Source organism: Harpia harpyja, chromosome 11, assembly GCF_026419915.1.
Source record: "Harpia harpyja isolate bHarHar1 chromosome 11, bHarHar1 primary haplotype, whole genome shotgun sequence".
Lineage (NCBI taxonomy): Eukaryota > Metazoa > Chordata > Aves > Accipitriformes > Accipitridae > Harpia > Harpia harpyja.
Genome location: NC_068950.1, coordinates 1,818,033 through 1,839,725, shown reverse-complemented (window position 1 = coordinate 1,839,725; position 21,693 = coordinate 1,818,033). Strand labels below are relative to the sequence as shown.

The following is a 21,693-nucleotide window of genomic DNA, read 5'->3' as shown; positions in this document are numbered from 1 at the left end:
GCATGTCAGTCCAAACATACCTACAAAAACAGACGCATACTTTGGAGTTGGTTCAAATGGACACTTTCCTCTGCTCTCTTCAGCTCTTCCTTGCAAGCTTATGTTTGTCCCATGGATAACCTATGGCAAACATTCATTTAAATAGGATGAAAAAAATAACATTTGACAAGTAATTTTCTGGTCTTTCATACTTTTGTAAATGAATTAGGAAAGTTTCTAATTTTCAACAGGAATATTTTGAGAAAGGCATTTAAAGATCTGCCATACTACTCCAATGTCTTCAGTGAAACCTGCATTCAAACATAATTACCATATGATCACAAGTTGGGTGATACGCGTTGGTTCCACAAACATATAAGTTAGAGTCATTTATCTTATGGAGGAAGAGGATGTAGTTCTGGCATCTTATCTAAAATAGAAAAGAAAAATAAAATTTACATAATGTAGTGGATTGCATCTGAAAATTTCCTGGTGTCTTACCAGCAAGCAAACAAACCCAACAGATTGAAATGAACTTGCTTTTACTTCGTTTATTAAAAAGAAGCTTGATACTGTAGCCATTTTCATTTTAGCTAATAACTTAGAGGGGGAAACAGAAGTTCCTACCTTGTCCTTTCCTCTATGAATACATTCCAGTTGTCTTTCCTGTGTAGCAAACCAGTATTCCTAAAAGCCAAAAATACTTGTAAGGTGGTATGTTGCGATTTTTTTTCCACAAAATTCTGTGTAAAAAAATCCCTAAATGATCCTAACTTTGAACCTACTGGGGTAAATAAGCATTTTCCTATATATCTCCGTAACATACAAGGCATAATAAATAACCTGAAGAGAGGTACTGCTTTGCTTAAAAAAAAAGATTCTGTGATAAAGTTTCAAGCCTTGAAATAGTAATACTTCTATACGTTTAAAGTCAGAACATTATGTTCAATTTAAGAAAACCACAAGCAAACTGTTTTTTTAAAGAAGGTATGGGGAAAAAAAGTCTTTAATTTACCCTGGCTATTTCTCTAGAAATATTATTCAAGTCAAGTGCAAATACTACATCTCTGCCTCCAACAAATAAGGTATTGGTTTCCTCATTCACAAGGAGAGTGGAAACATTGGATAATGCTTCTGTCATAAAAGTGTTTATATTTCCAGCTGCAAAACATAGAAGATAAGTTATTTTAAAAACATTTAACACTACAATCACAGTGTTATGTAATAAAAATTCCAGATTGACAACAAATTGTAACAGAACAAAGGGAAAAGCTTGTACACATTTCCAGAACATTTTCTAAATTATATGAAAGTATTTGAATAAATGCATGGATATTCTTTTCCCAATTTATTACAGGAAAATAAACAACACTATTATTATTGCCTATAAGCCAGAAGCTCCAGCTACAACAATTATTGTTCAAGGCATTCCTCACCATCATTTGGATAAGTGCATCCACAACACTTGAGGTGAAACAGTCCACAGCATTCTTTGTATGCCTAATAAAAAACAAACTCCCAACACCGTGCTATGTTTCTTTCTGCTTGTGAAATTACTATTTTTCACTTACTTTGGTATTTTACTGTTTTTCTGGGAATGCAGTTTGCAACAGATGCTTTTGTCTCTTGTATTAATTGCAAAACAAGGTAAAGGACAACAGCAGTGCTACTCATTTTCAGAGAGTCAACTAGAAATAAGTTCTTCCTAGGTTTTATTACTTTTCATTAAATAATTACAGGCAGCAATTTCTTCATGGTTCTTGAAAACGTCCTGCAGAAGCCATCTGAAGTAAGTATCTGTAGTCTTCAAGTATTTTCTGAAACTTGTCAAAACCTCTTACGTTTTCCGTTCAGACAACTACTTCCAGATGTCCTAAATTAAAAAGAGTTTAAGTTCACTGTAATATTTGGTTACCTTCATTTTTGTAAGAGATGGACAGCCATGCCCTTTTACAAGATTTTGTAGCTATTACCTATATTTATACTAATCAGAAGTAGACGCTACTCTGACGGCAATTCCAAGCTATTACCAGCAAACCAAGCTTTGCACCATGTTTGCGATTCTCATTTGCAAGCTGCAATGTTTCAGATTTTCTGCAGGGTATCTAAGTATTATTTCACAAACAGTAAGAACAAGTGGGAACATTTTGCAGCAGTCAGCTATTTTAAGTATTTAAGAAAAATCACAGCTAAAACTGCTTTATTTACAGTAATTTACCACGTTTTATATGTATGTTATATAAAAATACATATACATATCAAATCAACCATACGTTATGAAAAAAGAATTTATATTTTATTAAGTTAATTAGAATCAGGTACTCTTACGCTGGCGTTTTGGCAGTCCATCTAAATGAATATGCCTTCCAGCTGACGTGAGAAAACTGATCAAAATTAAAGCTAGGTAGCTGTCATCTGCAATTACAGAAACCACAAAGCCAGATTCCAAATCTGCTTTCATAAAAAAGGGAATCTCTGCTCTTTCTGTACTTTCATCTGTAAGCAAATGCCAACAGCTGAGGAAACCGTTTGCATTAGTGTAAGCCAAGTAAAACATCATTTGGGTCTGAATACATTTAAATTAGTAAATCAGGTTGGAAACTTCAGAAAGCTATTAAGTAACTTCTGTTAGCCCCTGTATTGTAACCCAGGGTGTGAGCCTGCATAGACAGATGTTGCCCACATGCCCAGACATTTCCTTGGCCAACAGCACCTATCTCCTAGGACACATGGTATTTGAGAACAGCCTTTTTCCACCATCCTGTTTTATACTTTCCGGTGACCCGCTCTGTTCACAGCACCCAAGACAGCTGGTCCTGGCAATAATGGACACCAGAAGTTTGCAGCTGTCCTGTCCCATCACATCTTTGTTTCAGCAGACAAATCTTAATGCTGACCCTAGATTCCCACAGCACATTTTGCTTCAACCTCTTCCCTAACACGCATTTCTGGACTGCACATGCGGTGCAGCGGACCAAAGGTGGCCCAGTCCTGAGGGACAGGAGGCACACGACTGCTTGTAGCCCCAGGCTCCCCAAACTACCCCCCAACCCAGCACCACTCCACCGACCCCCCTCACGGGACGCCCCCCACACCCCACCCAACGCCGCTACGCCGTGTTCGAACACCCCTCCCCAAAATGGCGCCTCCCACACACCCCCAAAATGGCGACGCCTCCCTCAGCCTGAGGAGCGACCGTTGGCGCCCCGCCCCGCGGCCACGTGACACCGCCCACCCCAGCCAGCCACGTGGTTCCGCCCGCCGGGCCACGCGGGGAGCGGGAAGGCCGCGCCGGCGGGGCCGCCCCCCGCGGGAAGAAGCCGAGAGCGGTGGAACGGGGCAGCCCCGGTCCCGGGGGGCACAGCTCCGGTCCCGGGGGCACGGCCCCTGCCTTCCCCCCGCCGGGTGACCGCGGGGACGGAGCCACACACGCTCCTGGGGTGGTGGTGGGGGAAGGAGCAGTCGGTCCTCGGCGGGGAGGGGGGGCTGTGCTGAGACTTTGGGGGAAAATCGGAACAAAAACATTGTTCTCCCGTCTCGCACATTACCTGTCCTAACGTTTGGCTTCTCGCTAGGTCACCAGGGTGGGCCCAGTGTGTGGAAGCTCGACGCTCAGCAGAAACACTTTTTTCGTGTCAAACCCCACCCCTAACAACTCATCATCTTTAGCATTTATGTTCATTTCTGAATGAAATGCACGTAAATTGCATAGGCATATGGATGAGAACTGATCTGCATCCTCTTCGTGACTTAGATTTAATGACCGGGATCGAACAGTAAAATAAACCACGGATTTTGTGCTCAGTGTACACAACAAACGAGAACTTCACAAAACTCCATCTACTAACCTTCCTCCCATTGACATCGGTAAATAACACACAGTAACTTATAAGGCATCAAATAAAGCCAGAACTTATGGATTCTCTTTTCATTTTTGTGTTGTGTGACCTCTTAAAGATCTCTCATTTTAGACTTTTTCAAAATTCTTACTTCCCATCCAACAATAGTTCCGGTTTCTGAAATAGGTCTTGTAAACTGTTCCAAGATAGAACTTCTGTTAACCCCATGAATCAAACAGTCTATAATGAACTTCTGCCAAAGTGGCACCTGTTTTAAAAATTAGATTTTGTTGCTTTGTATTTGCTGCTTTATTATTGTTTTATTACCTGGTGGCAGGATAACGAAATATGACTTCCCCTTCAAAGCAAAGTCTTGCCTAGGAAATAATTTTCAAGGAAATGAGCACAACCTTCTAATGACATGAATTAGGCACAAAAAGCTGAAGAGAACACACTGCGTGCTAACGCTTTCTTAAACAGCAGTAACTTTATTGCCCACAGATAATGCAAACATTTTCCACACTTGCTGCAATTCAGCAAGTTACCTACTTAACAAGGTTCACAAAAACTATTTATTTCAGAAGTACCCTATTGTTCTTTGAGCATATTCTCATTTAAGGTGTTTATTATTGCTCAAATCTACAGTCTGGTTGTGATTGGCCACTCAGTCATGAGATATGCAGAATTAAAAGATGATACAGGACTTTCAGGAATCCATTTTTAATTAGAAAATATACCTGCTTGTAGGATAGAAAACAATCCAAAATAACAATATTTGAATTTCTGAGTCCAGACTTTCTTTGGGCACAATACATCAGGATTAACTTTAAAGCAGAATGGAATATCAATAGAAAAAAATACTGTACACTGATTTTGTGAAATAACATCTCTGCACAGATTAAGTGTTCACACTAAGGGTGCTGTAGTGTCTTCTAAAAAAAAAAAAAAAAACCAACCCAAAATAAATAGGAAAAATGTCATTGGTATTACACCAAAGAAAAGCTTTGAAGGCAAAAAAAAAAAAAAAGAAAACATCTCTATTAGTCCAACACAATTACTCCAAACAGTGTATTATTGACTGTAGTTCTCTTACTCTGTTAGGGCACCTCCCCCAAAATGGGGATCTCCTCATTTCTCTTCAACGAGAGCAAATGTCCTTTCTTCTAGAACCAGGTCCTTACACATAATAAATTTTTGAAGGAAAAGGAGGAAAAAGGTGTAGCCAGGGCTTGAACTTGCCTCTGTAAAGCTTTTCCTAGCTGTCAGTATAAAAGCAAGGGACAGGAGACCTGGCTGGTATCTTTCACAAATGAACACTCTCACTTTACCTCTCCATAGAAGGCAGCTGCACAAGTGTTAAATTTCAGTTCGTTGCAATTTTCCCCCTCATATCCTGTCTAAAAAAGGAATTTTAATTTAAAGGCAACAGTAAACCACACACATACGTAAAGAGAAAGTTTTGCTGTTTTAAAGTCAGTACACCAAGAAAATCAGAGAGACAACTAATTCCTGGGATATGTGAAAGGGTAAAACTCTTGCATTCTGACTGGGGCACAACGGTTTTGGCATTCATGTGGAAAGTAACACTGTTGTGTATGGATTTAATGTGCTAGAAGCCACATGAAAAAGTAACTAAGAAATGATTTAGTGGGTATTCTCAACAGAGACATTTAGCAGCACAGAAACAGAGGGACCTTCCTTCCCTCACACACTATAAAATCCTGCTTTACACTAATATAACACTGCATAATCTCAATTCCACTTTTTAGTGCCAAAATGATGCATATCTCTTACAAATGGCCAAATTCACAAGCAAAACATTTAAACCAGAAATTGTTTAGTTCTACATTTATTGCAGATATTAAAAGATTAACAATGCTAACATGTTTACTTACACTGAAAAGAAATGTCAGTTACCCAATAACATAAGCATCTAATTGTTACTAGCTTAGCACTACTGCCAATTTGCACGGAACAGAAACTAGCAAGCTGCTCTACAAGATTAATGGCAAAAAAACAACCAAAAGACAGTAGACACACCACTGAAGTTAGTTAAAATGTTCACTGAAGCTTGCAGTCTTCATGGAAGAGAGCCTGGAACTAAAATAACAGAAAAGAAGCTAGTAAACTTAAACAAGGCAATGTATCTGCATAACAAATGTTTCACATGTACAAGTATTTAAAATTTTCAAATCAGAGCTGCCTGCAAAAGCAGGTCAAAAATAAAAGGGAATTCCTTTTGCAAAAGGAGCGTAAGGTCATCTCTTGGTAAAACAAGATAAGTGGCAGACAGTAACCCACTTGAGAGCAACACTGGAATCTCAGCACCAGTACTGCTCTGGTGATATCTTGTCCAAAATTAAAGTTTGGCACAAGAAAGACAGACCATACTACAGTCATCCAGGGTAGCAGATTAAGATTTTTCCCAGTGTTCACCTTTATTCTCAAGACAGCATTATACTCTAAATTGAATTGCACTCAGAAAGGATGGTACCATTTTCCAATCTGGATACCAACAATTCTCCCAGATTGGATAAGTAGGTGTTTAGCAAATGCACCCCAAATGGTACTATGCCCAACAAACTCAGGTTAAATCAGAGCAGCGCAGAATGCTGATCTGAGTGTGAGAGAGTGGATTTCAATCTAGCATGAAACTCCACTTTGCCTCGTGCCTTTCCGCAAATAGTGTAACATATAATCAAGAATCCTTCCAAAATGTAAATGTGAAAGAAGAGGTGAAGTTTTCAGGGAAATAAAAATTGTGAGCAGCAACACTGGCAGCTTCATCAATGAAACTAAAAGAAAAGCTAAACCCTTTTGAGTGGGTCTGAGACATAAACCAGAGGCCAACAATATTGGTTCCAGAGTGTCATTCTAAAACAGACTGTGACTGATAGATCTCCTTTTTGAAAGGCTCAAGTTTTACACTGTGTAACTGCTAATTATGCACAGGAAAGAAAGAGAGGCAGTGAAGAACATACCCAAATAGGAACTTAGAGGTGAGCATACGCTGCCAAATACTGTAATCAATGACCTTTCAAGTAGCCTCTGGTCCAAAATGTTTAAGGATTTTAAACACCTCCAAGTAAAGCCTATGAGAAACATCTGGGCTATCAAATGTCTTTAATCAAGTGTGATAACCAGATAAACTTATTTGTAGTTATAGCCTTCATGCTTCAACTTCTTGTAATGTAAAGGTGAAGACACATGGGATGTTCATGGAAAAACAGAACTACCAGCATACTTTTCTATACCTGCCATCATGGTTTTATTTAGTGATTATATGCTTCAAGGCAACTAAAACTGAACGATCAGAAAATTACACTGCAACATGATTTTGTTTCTTATGGTTTCAAAGACCCACACAGTAAGAAAAAAAAAAACTTGCATTCATAAACTAAAACTGGTTGTTATAAGCAAGGAAAAGTTTGTTGCTATAGAATGAAAATGAAGACACTCCCTTTCAACCAGCAGGGTTTGTAATGGAGAAAGAATATCATTTTGTTCTTTAAACAGCAGGCACAGGCAAGTTGATAACTGAAGAACACATTTTCTTGCATATTTGTCAGTTAGGAACTTGAGATGATGCCACATTACTGTGGGGTGCTATTAGTGGTGTACCACAAGCTCTTTGCTCTACAAGAAGCATGGTGCAGGATGGAAACATCAGCAAGACAGCACTCACTGCTAGTAAGCAAAACATGCGTCAGCTCAAGATCAACTCTTTAAAGAGAACTTCAGCAAAGTAGGTTTTGGTACTATAACATTCAAGTGAAGACTTTTGACTAGTTTTAGAAAGGTAATGATGGAGAATGAGTACACTAAAAAGTGCGATATTAAATTCTGTCACTTTCAGTAATCCAGTCACAGATCCCTTAGTGATGTGCAAGTCGGAAAAAGATGAATGATCAGACCTTGAATGTTTATTTGTGGTAACACTGCTAAATCTTTCATGTCTTCAGAGCTGCTTCAAGCAGTTAGGTAATGCTTTTTGTTGAAGCACAGTAGATTAATCCAGTCTTCTCTTTCAGTAAGTTCTGGAATAGTCCCTTAAAAGTACAAGCTTTTTGTCTTATTTCTTGAGATTTTTCAAGAAAAGAACTTCTGCAAAGCAAATAATAGAAACAGAAATTACTCTAAACTGATGGTCTTGTAAAACTGATGATCCACTTCCAGGTGACTTCCAAATATCTGACTTCCAAGTGTTTTCTTCAGTATTTTCTGCAAACACATGAATTGCACCTGCTCATGGCTTAAACTTCTTTGAGAAGGAAAGAAATTATTGAAGAATTTGTTGGAGAAGAGCTGCAAATTTGTGTAAAAACAAAAAGTACACTTGAAATATGTACTACTTGTTCATTACAAAGAAAAATCTTAGCAGCTGAGGTTTTCAAGCAAGAGTTTAGTGTTCTTGGACTCAGATGAACTCAGTTATTCATCCTACACTGAAAGTCTAGAAGCCTATACAAAACAAGCACGCAGGTAGACTCTTCTTAAAATTGGCGTATGGAGGAAACTGCTTTATGCAGACTCCAGAAGTAGATCAGAAGATTAGCCCATCAACAAAATGTAGTATAATAAAATCTGAACTGCCTTGCAAGAAGATCTGAATTTGAGAAGGTTCTTGGCTTCAGAAAGGATCAGAGCCAAACCAGGTTAGTCAGATTTTTCGTTGCTTATGCCATTTTTTGGTAAGCCATCTCATCACAAAACAGGCAAACTTGGCCAAAGAGAGAGGTAAACAGGCACTTCCGAGAACAAAATCAGTTGTTTCTTCCTCAGAAGATGACATCCAAGTTGTTAGCTTGCACAATTAAATACAAGACTAACTTTAATCTTGGAAAATGTTTTAATACACTAGTATTCAAGTCCACTACTAATGAACAAAGTGTTCTTCATACTGGCATACTCTGCTGAAGATCTTTCACACAGCAGCCTTTGCATATCCGTGCACTTTCTAGCGAGCGAGTCTCTTATGTCAAACCTAGAAAGTAAGATTTGGGGTAATTCAGCAGTTCAAAGCAATTCAACGTAGGTCTGGATTCTCATAAAATGTTAAGAAGCCAGATATACTCATGGAAACAGCAACGTTTTCTTCGTAAAGGAAGATTTTAAAAGCCCTAGTATTTTAATTTTTGCAGGAATTCATAAACCAGACGTGTCCATTACACATACCTATTTACTTGCTCTTTTCTGCCTGTACATTTGTATCATTCTTTGACGGAAAACATCAAATGCATCTTCTTTATTTTCTTCCCCTGCAACACCCAAGCCCTCCCCTGCAGAGGTAGCACCCCTAGGGAGTAAAATGAATAGTTAGAACACTCTGTTTCTGTTACATTTGACAATGTGCAGAAGAGATCTAAACAATAGCTTCCAACATAGACACAATTCAAGTGGAAAGTAATTCTGCTTCATTTGGGGGAGAAGGGGAGTGGAGGCTTGGTACCTGGCATACCAGATCAACTATAAAACAATTCCCACCTCCCATTACACATGCAAATACACACCAGCAGAAAATGCTCCTATGATATTAAGGGAGCAGTGAAGATATAGTCATCTAGCAGATCAAATTCTTACATGAACTTTAACCACTCTATTCATGGTACATAGGATCTTCCGTTGAAAAGATGCCAAAACCTGCCTTGTTTCTTAAATTTCAAAAATGACACAAGTCAGAGACTTTGAGGAATGAGTAGAAAACACCACATAACTCTGGATAAAAGATGAAATTTTTACCAAGGGAACATAAAGCTGCTCGTTTAAAATTTCTAGCACCCAAAGCAAGCTGAAGTCTTCTAGGACACGCATCATAGACAAAACCTGGAGCTCCTGCCCTTCCAAGAAAAACGAGTCATTAACTCCTCTCTCTTCATCCAAACATGCCAACAGAAGCAGACAGGCCTCAACAATATCAAAACAACTTTCTGCCCTGGAAATAGATGGAGAGGATGACCCACAAGAATGCAGAGATACAAATAATTAAACCCCATCTCTTTCTCCAGGCTATGTGCCTAGAATGTAGACATTACAAAGCTAAGATTAATGAAACCTCAGCCACAGGAATGATCCTCTGTGCCAGTTTTATCCTCCAGGTCAGTTACATTAGTATTATCTGTTAAAGATTTCATTATGTGAAGTAAGAAAATTTAGATTGCCCCATGTACTGAAATTGGGATTGCTGTGCTACAGGGTAAAATCTGAGGACCTTAAGTAGAAAAAAGAAAAATTATTCTTAACCAATTTCTGTAATAATAGGTCCACTTAAGCCAAGTAGATTGTTGTGCAATTCTAAAAGAATATTCACAGACTCTAAAAAGCAAATTCAACTTTACAGTCCACAGTAGAAACCCTGGGTGCTGTTTTTTCTTCTGAATGGTAGAGAGTCTGACTTGGCAGCTGTATGATCAAGTGAAATTATGTTTTAAATTACGGTTAAAAGTAAAGTCACCTAAAAGACCTCCCAAAACTTTGTTTTTTTTCATCTTTTGTAGTATGACCTGTTTGAAGCAGGCTCACTGTATTTGCTGTTTCCATTACACAATGGCTGCTTCATACTTCCAAACAGAAAGAACAGATTTTTTTTTTCTCTTTATAACACAGTTCCTCTTCTAGATTACTTTCAGAATAAAAAAACTAATCAAAGATGTGACACAATTACTCAGAGGAGGGTCTATCCCACAACAATGTTCTGCCTTTGACTGTGGGTTTTGGTTGTTTTTTTTTTTTTCTTTTTTTAAACATCTCTTGAACTGTAAAATTGGTCAGACCCATAGCTGTGACAAATTAGTTCTCAAGACAGGGAACAGCTCACAAGACTAACATGAAACTCCATTTAAAATTTCTGGACCTATCATTTCCGTGAGGAGTCACCATGCAATTCATGTATCTTTTACACCAATGTAAATAAAAATCTCCTCAAATCTGCAAATACGACTTGCTCTCACAGCCAACGACAAGCTTTAAGCTTTCCTAACAAAAAAGGGCCTCAAGTTTCTTTGTGTAACAACTGATGTGCCTGAATACACCAGTTTTAGATATCAATGTTACATAATGATCAAGGTATGCTCTACGCTAGAGTTGGAGTCTCTCCAATTATTAATCCATCCCCTTTTGCTCAGAGAATGAGATTACACAGCACATGGACTTTTAAACAAGTCATCAATAGAAGAGCTGGTAGTTTTCAAAACAGGAAGAAAGAGTAGAGGTTACAGATTACCAAGTGAAAAAAACCCAACACACACTGTATCAAAGCAACTAACAAGAGAGAGCAAAATGTTAAATTGCACTGGTTTCATCCTCACTGAGATTGTCCCAAAGTATTTTCCAAAGAATGACTTTAATAGGAAATTAAATAGAGGTGCACACCACGAAAATAATCAATAATACGGAGTTCTCTCTACATTACAGAAAAGGTCAACAAGTTTTTTAAGAGGTACAGAAAGCAGTTCTTCACTACCCTTTGCAGGTGTCTTTACAAGAATGACATGGCAATGGACTTAAGCTGGAAAAACTGTTATTTTTGCATATTAAAAAATGCAGTTCTTAAAGATGGCCAGAAACTTTTAGAATGTGGTGGGCTCACTGTCAGAGCAGATACAATTAAATAGTTCATGATTAGCTGTCCAGCGAAACTTGTGCCAGGAGCTACAGAAATAAAAAAATTACTCATATATTTGTTCCCAACAATTTCTGAGGCTAAGAACCAAGTTCTAACACTGGTGAACAGGCTGCAGGCGAAGCAAGCTGCTTTCTCATTGTCTGTTTGCTGCTGAAGAAAGAAATACAGAAAATACAGTGATGACCACTGGACCACAGGGAGCACTAGGGGAAAAAGAAAGCAAAAAACCAGAAGTATCCCACTGACTAAAATGACCAGTACTGTCCAAGGGACGAAGAGAACATAGAAATCCCTGGAGAAAGAAGACTGTTAAACAACAGACTACATGTGTGGACTAGAAAGCTTGTTATATGGGCTCAGAGAGAAAGAAATAGTTTCTGCTTCCTTATTCAGTCAGGGAGTTGAGGGAGGTATTATCCATTCTCTGTGCTGGCAGCAGCAGTGGATGCTGGGTACAGCAACTTTAAAAGACAAAATGAAGATTCAAAACCAAAAGTATATTTTAAAGGAAAAATCACACTTACCTTCTGGCAGATACACTTACCTCTTTCAGTATGCAGTGGAATGAATCACATAATTAGAGTGAAAATAAAATTTGTTGCCTAAACCTAGGAGTACTGTGTATGACATTCCTGAAGTCTATTTATACATTATGTGCCTGGTGAGGTAGCAAGGAGATCCCTAGGATACTACTATGTGTTAAAACAAACCTAAATACACCAAACAACAAAAAACACCTCCTGAAGAACAGGGGCACCCATATATCTCTAGAAGGTGTCCGCACACTGCAGCATTCATGCTGCAGCCTTCAGTAATGGCAAACTGGATGCAAGAAACAGCCACCTTCCAGACCAGACTTTGCCCAGCCTGGCCAGAAACATGCGTGAAGTCTCCACGCTCAACTTCAGTGAGGTCAAAGACCAACGTCAGGAAGGAAACAAAACACTGAACTGGCCACATCTAGGTGGGTTAGATAAACATAGTTACTACTAGAATCCCAGCCTTTTCCAGAGCTGTCAAATTTCTGTAGTGTGTTCCCATTACATACACTTTTACAGGCTCTCGGATTCCTTTTCCTCGTGTACCAAGGCCATGTCCTTCTTGCCAGCCCATCTTCTGAAGCATCTGGAAGCCCACATTCCTGTTTGTCAGTTTCTTGTGTGAAAATTCTAAATCTTTTGGTTTCTATGAAGAGGAAAAAACAGAAAAACAAAGGGAGATCATGTATTAAAAATCCCTCAAATCCTGCCTCCCCCTAAACTAAACGTGTTTGAATTTCTGGATATACAGAAATATCTTCTAAGCAGCACTTCACTAGCTACACAGAAAAAGTCTATCAAAGAGTAAATACCTGCCTTGCCAGTTTAAAAAAAAAAAAATAAAAATTTCAGGTTCTCGAACTGTTTAATTACATTATTAAAATAGCAAACAATACCCCTTCATATTTTAAAAGGTAGTTATGTTTTTTAATAACAAATATTGAATGATCTGATGACTGAATCCCTATTACAAATACAGAAGCAGTCAAATAACATCTCACCAATTCTGGAAAATTACAATGTATTTTCCAGACAGCAATGCACTGATTGCACTATTATTTTTTTTAAAATAGAAGACAAGATTAACACACAGCTTTTCAATAGTGTTGTAATCACAAAATGTTTAATTTTGACACAGGTAGTTAAAAGACAACAGGAGCCATGGCTCTCCTCAGATTTAGTCCAGTTTTTTTCAGGATCAGGCTCTTCAGGTCTTAATTCAATTTTATGACAATGACACATTTTCAGAGGCTGTCTCTTGTAGAAGACAGTTGATTCTCAGAATGCAATGGCAAACTAGAAGAGTTCTTTACCTTCTTCTTCTTTGTAACTGGGCAACCACGAGGCCTATCATAAGCAATTCTGACAGGTTCATGCACTGCAATTCAAATCAGAGACAAAATTCAGCTGTAAAGAAAAACAATTTTAATACAGAACTCCAAAAGTACATGTCAAGTGGGACTCTAACTCAATGCCTTGGTCTAAAATCAGAACAAACAAGAAAGTTCAGAATGAAAAAGAAAAAAAAGAAAAAGAAACGATAAGACCTTTTTTTCCCCTCCACAACAAAAAAAAGGTAGTTAGTACATGCACGTATGTAGTTTTGGACATATCATGCCAGCAATACACTGATGGATGATATCCTGTAAGATCTTTCATTTCCCTGAGCTTCTGTAATACTCTGATAGAAAATTCAGACTGGACTTAAATGAGGTTATTGTATATCATTTTCATATCACAAATGACAACCTTCACCAATAAAAATCATTATGCAAAGACAAGACATTTGTTAAAGTAGCTGCAGAGCACATAGAATCAGTTTTAAGCTACTTATCTCTCAATTCTTAGAATATCATGACCCACCCCCACTGTGGCCATAGTGACAAAATTTGACAGGCCAATCCAAAGTCTAAATATATTTAGTCAAACACTCAAAATATGTTCAGTGCTATACTTAAGTCTGTTAAGCCTTCCATACACTGAAAATAAACCCCGCAAAAACTACTACAGTGAGTTTTTTAAGCAGCAGAGAGACGATAACATTCACATATATTTAGAGAATATTTCAGGAATGATGTTTGACACAAACTTTACTATTGCACTATAATACAAAAACTGTTACACAATTTATTCAGATTCTCCTCTGTCAGTTGGATGAACTTTTAAAGCGAACACTGTATTCATTTTTTTGTTAACAAAATGTAATTCTTTGAGCCGATAGCAGTCAGTAACAAAGCACATAAAAATCAGGAGTTCTGTACCAATACCTACAAAATATCTTTTAAGTAACACTCACCTTTTGGTTCTTCTATGAGGCAAATCCTTTTAGATGCTGGAATCATACCAACTTTCAGAGACTTGCTGCTGATTCGTTTGCGAGGAAACAGGGTACCAGGAGCAGGAGTTGATGCCTGTGTCGACAGATTTGGTATAGCACCATCAGATGAGGTGGCTAGCTGTATTTCACCTGTTGAAATTTCCTCTCCTGTTTTGGAAATCATCTCTTCAGCTAGGTTTTCCACACTTCTACCTGCTGACATGTCATCCTCTTCTCCCTCCTCTGCTTGCTCCATTTCCATTTCTTCCAAAGGCTGGGAGATATCCTCCTCAAACTCAGCTTCCTCCTCATTTTCTTCCTCTTCTTCTTCTTCATCCTCTTCCTCTTCTGAAATATCCAAATTTCTGTCTTCAGGTTTAGCACTTTCCCCAGCATCAGTTGCTTCTGACACAGCATTGAAGTTAATAGATGGACATAATTCATAAACTTTCATTCGGTAAAATTTGAAAGCCGAACTGTTTCGATCCTGTAGAAACCTGAGCAGAAGTTATAGTGAAAATAATATCAGAGAGAGATTTTCTTTAGCCAGCATTAAGCAAGACATTAGAAATAAATCTCTTATTAATTTTTTGAATGGTCATTCCAGGTGTGTTTTTGTAGAACTGTAGGATTCCCCAACAACATGTACTAAGAACAGCAATCATTCTCCTCAATTCTTACAGACTGCTTTTTATCAGCACTTCTCAGACTGTGTTATAAAGAATTCAGTACAATTATCTTCATTATATAGATGGAAAATCTAAGACAAGATGCTAGCTCTGGATGACCCAGAAGGCAAACAGCAGACCCTAGAAGAGAATTCAGGTCTTCCAAATTTCAGTCATGCAGTCTGTGTGGAAATAGATGTATATAGGGCTCCATTTTTGTTGGCACAGTATGACCAAAAGAGAAAAATCTGTGCTAATTTACACTAGAGCACTTAGGCCATTGTAATCAAAGCCTCACTTAACAACAACAACAAAAAAGCCCGAAGGTTGAAAATAATTTGGCAGAACACTATTTCAAGATGCAAGCTGATTACTTAGAATATAAAAGAAAAAAATACATATATCAGTGCATGTATGCATTTGGGAGAAGTGTTTTTCTTTCTTAGGTATTTCAGATATTCACCATTAATGGAAGTGCTGAGCAGGACAACAGGGAGTATTGCTCAAAATCCTCTGTTCCTAAACACATTGAATAAAAGCATACATCTCAACAAACAATAAAAGGAAATATCTCCTTTGATAACTGTTTAGATGCATTCTGATTTTTCTTATCAGCCCATTTACACAGACAAATGTGTAGGTTACTCACCAAAGGTCTGGGTTATCTGCACTGTTGTCTATGCTGAACTGCTCAATTTCTGGTCCTACCTGAGCAACAAACTTGGCAAGCTTCTCAGCAGTTTCCATTGTTTTAGCATCCACTGCAAGAAACAGAATGCTCGTTATCTGTAGCTTCATACAAAATCTGCATCACTGTAAGGTCAATACAGTTGAGAACTATCTACTTTAGCTAAATGTTTTTTAGAATTTCCAGCTGAACATGCTATGCAATTCTTTTCTCATATAATTTACAATTTAAAATCTAATCTTGAATCTTCACTTACCATCAGGAAACTGAGAGGACAATGGTGGGAAAAGTTCAGGTGGTGCTAATAAATCCTCAGAATCTGCCCTTTCTTCTGCTGGCAGAGAGACCTCTGAACTGGTGGCACATTGTGAGGATGAGGTTGTATCAAGGGAAGCATTCTTCTCAGACAGGCTGGTTTCTGATACAGAAGGCTTTGACTGGACTGAACCTTGAAGATGCTTGTCTTGGTGCTTCAGCACTGTACCAGCTGAAAGCACCGTCTGTGTCCCTATGGTTGCTCTCCTCACCTTCCTTCCTCGAATACCATGTTGTGCGATAATTCCAAGCCTTTTTCTTTTAAATAGCCTTCTCTTAATACTTGCGACTTTCCTGGCATACAACATGGCCCTGACTGATTCTGTTGCAGATTCTTCTAGTGTTCTGCCCTCACCACCCGCTTCCTTTCCAGATGATGTCCGCCTTTGCATCTCTGATAACTTCAGTCTGTAATACTTGTATTCTAGACTATCTTCATCAGACAAGAACCTAAATAAAATCATATAAATAAAATGAAAGCCTAAGCTGAAAGCACAACTAATCTCAAAGTCTCAGATCAGAAACTCAGTAGCAATTGATCCTTTTTTCCAGGGGCATACACAAGTTGCTACATTAATGTTAGCCTGCATAGGTTTTTCTCAGGAGTAACAGCCAACTCCACTTCTAAACCAGTAAGTATGCTAAGCAAATAAATGATGGAGGGTTTTGACATAAATCATTTGGCTAGTAATTAATCAGCTATGCTGCAATTCACACATGAAGAGATACTGTCATATTAAAAGATCATTACACTAGGAAGTGTCTCAGCTTTCCTTTTCCAACATTATCCATAGAACACTAGATCTGTAAGTCTGTTACCCTACTGTATGTTTATATTAACTACATCTGCTTACTATTTTCATCTTGTAGATGTATATTGCTTTTAACATCTTGTATTTGGATTGACATACAGTCATTATTGACAGATCAAAAGGAACATGATCTAGTAGACAGAACAGAAGCAACAGGACAATTTCCAGGGATATCAGGAAGTATAACTAGCTTAGGAAACATTTTCAAAAAGTCTGATAAAATATACAATAGGCTTTGATCTTACACCCGTTGAATGAAATACTGAATTTAATTAAATATATCCAAATATCTTCATCAGAAAGTAGTATTACAACATGCTGTTCAAACAAACCTACCAATATTCAGGACAGTTCTTTTGAGCATTTCTCTCTTTGGCAGACAAGGTTCCTGAAACAATGCTATTCACTAGCTGTTCAATTGTATCTACAACTTTCCGATCAGCTCGCTGTGGGGCTGTAGGAAGAAATAAAATGCAGTCATTATATTATTCTCATCAAGAGAATATCAATGTGTCATCTTTTTTATTCTTTGACACACGGACATTTGCAATTTTTCAACATATTAATACAAAAAAGGCTGCACTTAATACTAGAGTAAATTAAGGAAACCTCAGAAACTTTCTGTTTTCTCAACTCAAGATTCTAGAACAGTTTATTATGAGAAGCGCTGTGGTTTAAGAAACATCCTTTGCCATCCTGGGCAAGTTAAGCCATCCTTTAAAAGGCAATTACTTATTGCACCAAAAGGATTCTGTGCAAAATAAGTATATTTGAACACTACTCTGAAGGGGTAAGTTCCAAATTATTAGCCATTCAGTGTCGGTGCTGCAAGACCTCCCCGTGAAAGTATCTGAAGTTCAATTAGGGAAAAACAGATGAGTATAGTAATGAGCAAGAATGCTTTAGTGAGGATGAACTAGATGGCCTAATACAGTAGAGGAGATAGTATTCCTATAGATGGTTGTACATACACAACTTCAAAGAAATATGCTTGCATCTGATAAAAGTGGTAACGGTAACATCTCCAACTTTGCTTATGTGTTTTATATGCTCTGTGATGTAGCCAGTTACAGCTGTGGTCCTGGCCTCCCGACCTCGCAGTTGTGAAGCTGGAGGGTAGGGCAGCTGAAGCAGCCAAGGGCACAAGGTGAAAAACCTAGATTTAAAGTATGAGCACATGCAGGAGAGGGGAGGAAGGAGACACACTTTCATCCACAAAGGTGAAAGCGATTGCTACAACAGATGGTATTTACTACCTGCCTCAGCACTGCCAGGGATTTTCATGGAATTCCCAGAACTAGGAATTCCTGAGCTAACGAACCATAAAAATTAAGATGAAATGCTAGCAACAAATAAAGAAATTATATACTGCAAAGTATTTTGCAACAGTTCACTCACTTTTAACTTTTGTGTCAGGAGAGGGTTTTTTAAGCTGTACAGTGGACTCTGGTTCAGTTTTTTTCATCTGAATTGGATATCCACTTTTCTCCAACCAAGCCTTCAAGTTTTCAATGTACTCTCTTCCAAACAACGTTGAATCATCAAAGTTTGGGAATAGTGTTGGTGCTGGAGCCATTTCCTGGAGCCCTACAGCTTCAAGTATTTTCTCTTGCCTGAAAACAGATGCTAGCGCGAAGGTCTGACCCAGAAGTGCTAAAGACTTACGACAAAGAGAAACAGTGGTCTCAAAAGCACTTGCCATTTCTCTCGGATTACCAAAACCGCTCGTCTTAATGCTTAATTCGTAAGCATTGCAGGCCATAAGCAGCGGTGTAACACCTTTTAGGAGGCGGTCTTGTAGCCTCATTATGTATTTATCAAAAGGTTTTATAATTTCAAAGAAGCAGTTCTTTGTTTTCACAGCACCCTTGTCCAATAGCATATTTAAAAACTCATTGTCCACTTTGGGAGTTTTCAGAGCAGCATGTTGTAAACTCTTGATAGTAAAGAAACAATAATCTCTGTGTTCTGGCTTTAAGGAGCATTTGAATGAAGCAAGCATTTTTGCACAGGTTTCTGTCTCTAGCTCAAAGAGAGCTCCAAAGAGCCGGGAAAATTCTGCATCATTTTTTATTGCATGAAACCCAGCCCATTTTATAATTTCTATTCCAAACGTTGAAAAAATGTCTGATTTGTCCACAAGGTCAAAATTGAGATTTCTGAAAACGTGCGCAGGCTTTGGGAGCCTGAGAATAGGTCTCTGGGTTGTTACAGTTGGCCTCTGATTAGGTCGTGGAGGCAACTTTTGATTAGGCCGCTGGATGGTCACTGGCCTCTGGTTAGGTCGTTCAGCAGTTTCTGGCATTTGATCAGGTTGCATAGCTGGCTTCTGATCAGGGCCTGGTGGCAGTTTTTTAGTGTTCCATTTCTTTAGGGGAGTTTTGATATCTCCTTTGAATACTTTAGTTTTAACAGCACCCCTTGTAATACGCTTTCCTCGCAGAACTCTTCCCCTGCCAATGTTGCCCCTCCGTACTGGGGGTCGGAACTCGCTGTCAGATTGAATTCCAAAGTCTACATCATACTCCTGATTCTCCATGTTGCCATATTCATCTTCCATGAGTCCTGGTGATCTAAAATCACCTAAAATATCTGAAGAACTAAAATCAGTTTCATGTGGTCCGGTGGATTCCCAAGAGTCAGGAGGGCCATAGTCCTGATCATGAGAAGCCAGGCCCCCATACTCCCGGTCATGGGAAGCTGGGCGTCCATATTCCCGGTCATGGGAAGCCGGACGCCCATACTCCCGATCGCGAGATGCTGGGCGCCCATACTCCCGGTCATGTGAAGCTGGACGCCCATACTCCCGGTCATGCGAAGCTGGACGCCCATACTCCCGGTCACGAGATGCCGGGCGGCCAAATTCCCGGTCACGAGATGCCGGGCGGCCGTACTGTTCATGGTAATAGTTATCTTTCCTTATCAGAGGACTAGCAGATCTATAAGAAGGTCCTGGATAGTCGTCTCTAGGGTCTTCAGTCCAGTCATCATGTGGGTGGTGCTGGGCGTTATCATGAGCGTATCTTCCATCATCATGGAAACTGTCTTCATATCTTGGTCTTGGGACTGGTCTTGAATGAGCTGTAATGATAAAAACATAAATACACCAATGCACTGCAAGTAGTATTAAGGAAAAAATTTCCTAAACATGTTTAGACACTTACAAGAGTCAACACATCAAAACTTCCGAAGAACAGTACACATATCTAACTTTAGGATATTCCCATCTGCGTTCTTACGTACGTTGAATAATTCATAATAAGCAAAAAGCAACAAATGATTAACAATGCCTAAACACACATGACGAAACAATTTATTAAAAATTCTACTTTCGCTAAAGCTGAAACGCAAGTTCTGCTATAAACCCCATTTTCTACTTGCTCACAACTTTCTCAGTCTAGGAATATGCTAATGTTGTGCTCATAATGCTTCTACTCGGATTTCTCAGATGTAAAAATACCAAAAGTATGCACTTTCTGTTTCCACACTGAATATTGGAATTCCACAGTTGAACAGAAGTTCATATTTTCTACAAACTCCTACACAATTATCTAAGATAACATTAAAGTCAGAAATACTAGAATTTCCTGCAAAGTATCCAAGAATCCCTATTCCCTAATTCCAGTAGTTACATTCAGAAAGTAAAGAATACGTGAACAAATTAAGTATTTAAAATAATTGATTTCTTCGGAGCTTATACAACTTTAAGAAAACAGAAAAGGTCTCATTTTAAAACTCTCAATTTCCTATGAATGTAATCCAAGTTATTTTTCTTAGACATTTTAAATACCACGTTTAGAAGATAAAAGAATTTGCAGATCATGTTTTGTATACACTCCTGAGATTAATGTCCTGCTTTTAGCTTTTTCACCAAAAATAACATGAAGTACAAAGACCCAAAGGCTTCAAATGGACGCCTACATTTATTTAACTTATCAGACATCAACAGAATTCCATCCTGCAGCGATGCCTCTGGAGACCTCCCTGAAATTGGACCCACTCTCTGATGCAGCCTGAACAGAATTCCTTTGTTTAAAATTCGTTTTTTTGCCTGGAATTTGCATTCCAGATTGAAACACTGTCAGTCATACCAAGCTATTAGCCTCTTAAATAAAAATGGATGTGGAAAAACACCAGCACAAGTCCACGTTTTCAGCAAATATACGTAAATGGAAGGCAAGAAACCTGACATAGCTGTTACCAGAATAGCTGGCATATACCACGGCACGTCATGCCCGGGTTTCATTACCTTTAAAATGATGGATGGTGTCCTCTATAGCATCACTCCGGTCCATGCGATACCTTTTAACTTTGTCCTGCACTACAGCATCAAACGTCTCCCGTGTGATCCGCCGAGAGGCCATTTTTATCCTGTAGCAAAACAGCACAATACCGTCCCTGACCGGGGCACGGACGCTGGGAAAGGTCCTCCCGCTGCCAAGCCCCTAACGCTACCGGCGCCCCAGACCCCCCCACCACCCCCCTGCCGCTAGGCTCGGCCCGGTCGGATTCCCGTGAACACAGCGTGGGGATACGGACACAGCTCCTCCCTCCCCCGGTTCCCCACCCGGGGCGGCCCAGCCTGAGGGAAAACGCAACGTGAGGGAAAACCGCCACCCGTGAGGGCCTCCCACCTTCCCACCCCTCACCGGGCGACCCCCGGCAGCTTGCTGCCCACCGCCCCGCGCAGGCACCGGGAGGAGGGATGGGGGGGGGGGGGCAGGAGGAAGAGGAGGAGGAGACGCCCCCGCCCCGCCCCGCGGCCCGCCCCCCGCCGGGAGCCGGCCCCGCCCTCACCGAGGCGGTGCTCCCCCGCCCCGGTCCCGCAGCCTCCCCGCCACACGGGAATCTCCCAGCAGCCCCCGCGGGACGCTGTTCGCTCCGCCCCTCCTTCCTCCTCCCTCGCCGCGCCTGC

General features: G+C 39.5%; 1 protein-coding gene across 5 annotated transcripts; it reads right to left on the bottom strand.

Moving 5' to 3' along the window:
• Positions 1-20: 20 nt before the first annotated feature.
• On the bottom strand, positions 21-21,689 carry SUGP2 (SURP and G-patch domain containing 2). 5 transcript variants are annotated; one of them, XR_008237076.1, is made up of 12 exons: positions 21,576-21,688; positions 21,028-21,149; positions 18,177-19,859; positions 17,115-17,232; positions 15,908-16,416; positions 15,613-15,724; positions 14,275-14,792; positions 13,292-13,356; positions 12,488-12,624; positions 607-666; positions 311-409; positions 21-120 (listed from the first exon to the last, which is right to left on the bottom strand). XR_008237076.1 is itself a non-coding variant. In XM_052800500.1 (11 exons), exons 2-10 carry the CDS (start codon positions 21,140-21,142, stop codon positions 8,994-8,996), a joined length of 3,378 nt encoding a protein of 1,125 aa, XP_052656460.1. In that variant the 5' UTR covers positions 21,143-21,149; positions 21,576-21,687; the 3' UTR covers positions 4,287-8,802. The 5 variants fall into 5 exon arrangements, 2 of the variants coding, with proteins under 2 accessions (XP_052656460.1, XP_052656461.1); XR_008237077.1 differs by lacking the exons at positions 21-120; positions 311-409 and adding an exon at positions 995-1,140 and having other exon boundaries at positions 628-666; XM_052800500.1 differs by lacking the exons at positions 21-120; positions 311-409; positions 607-666 and adding exons at positions 4,287-8,802; positions 8,994-9,114 and having other exon boundaries at positions 21,576-21,687.
• Positions 21,690-21,693: the final 4 nt, after the last annotated feature.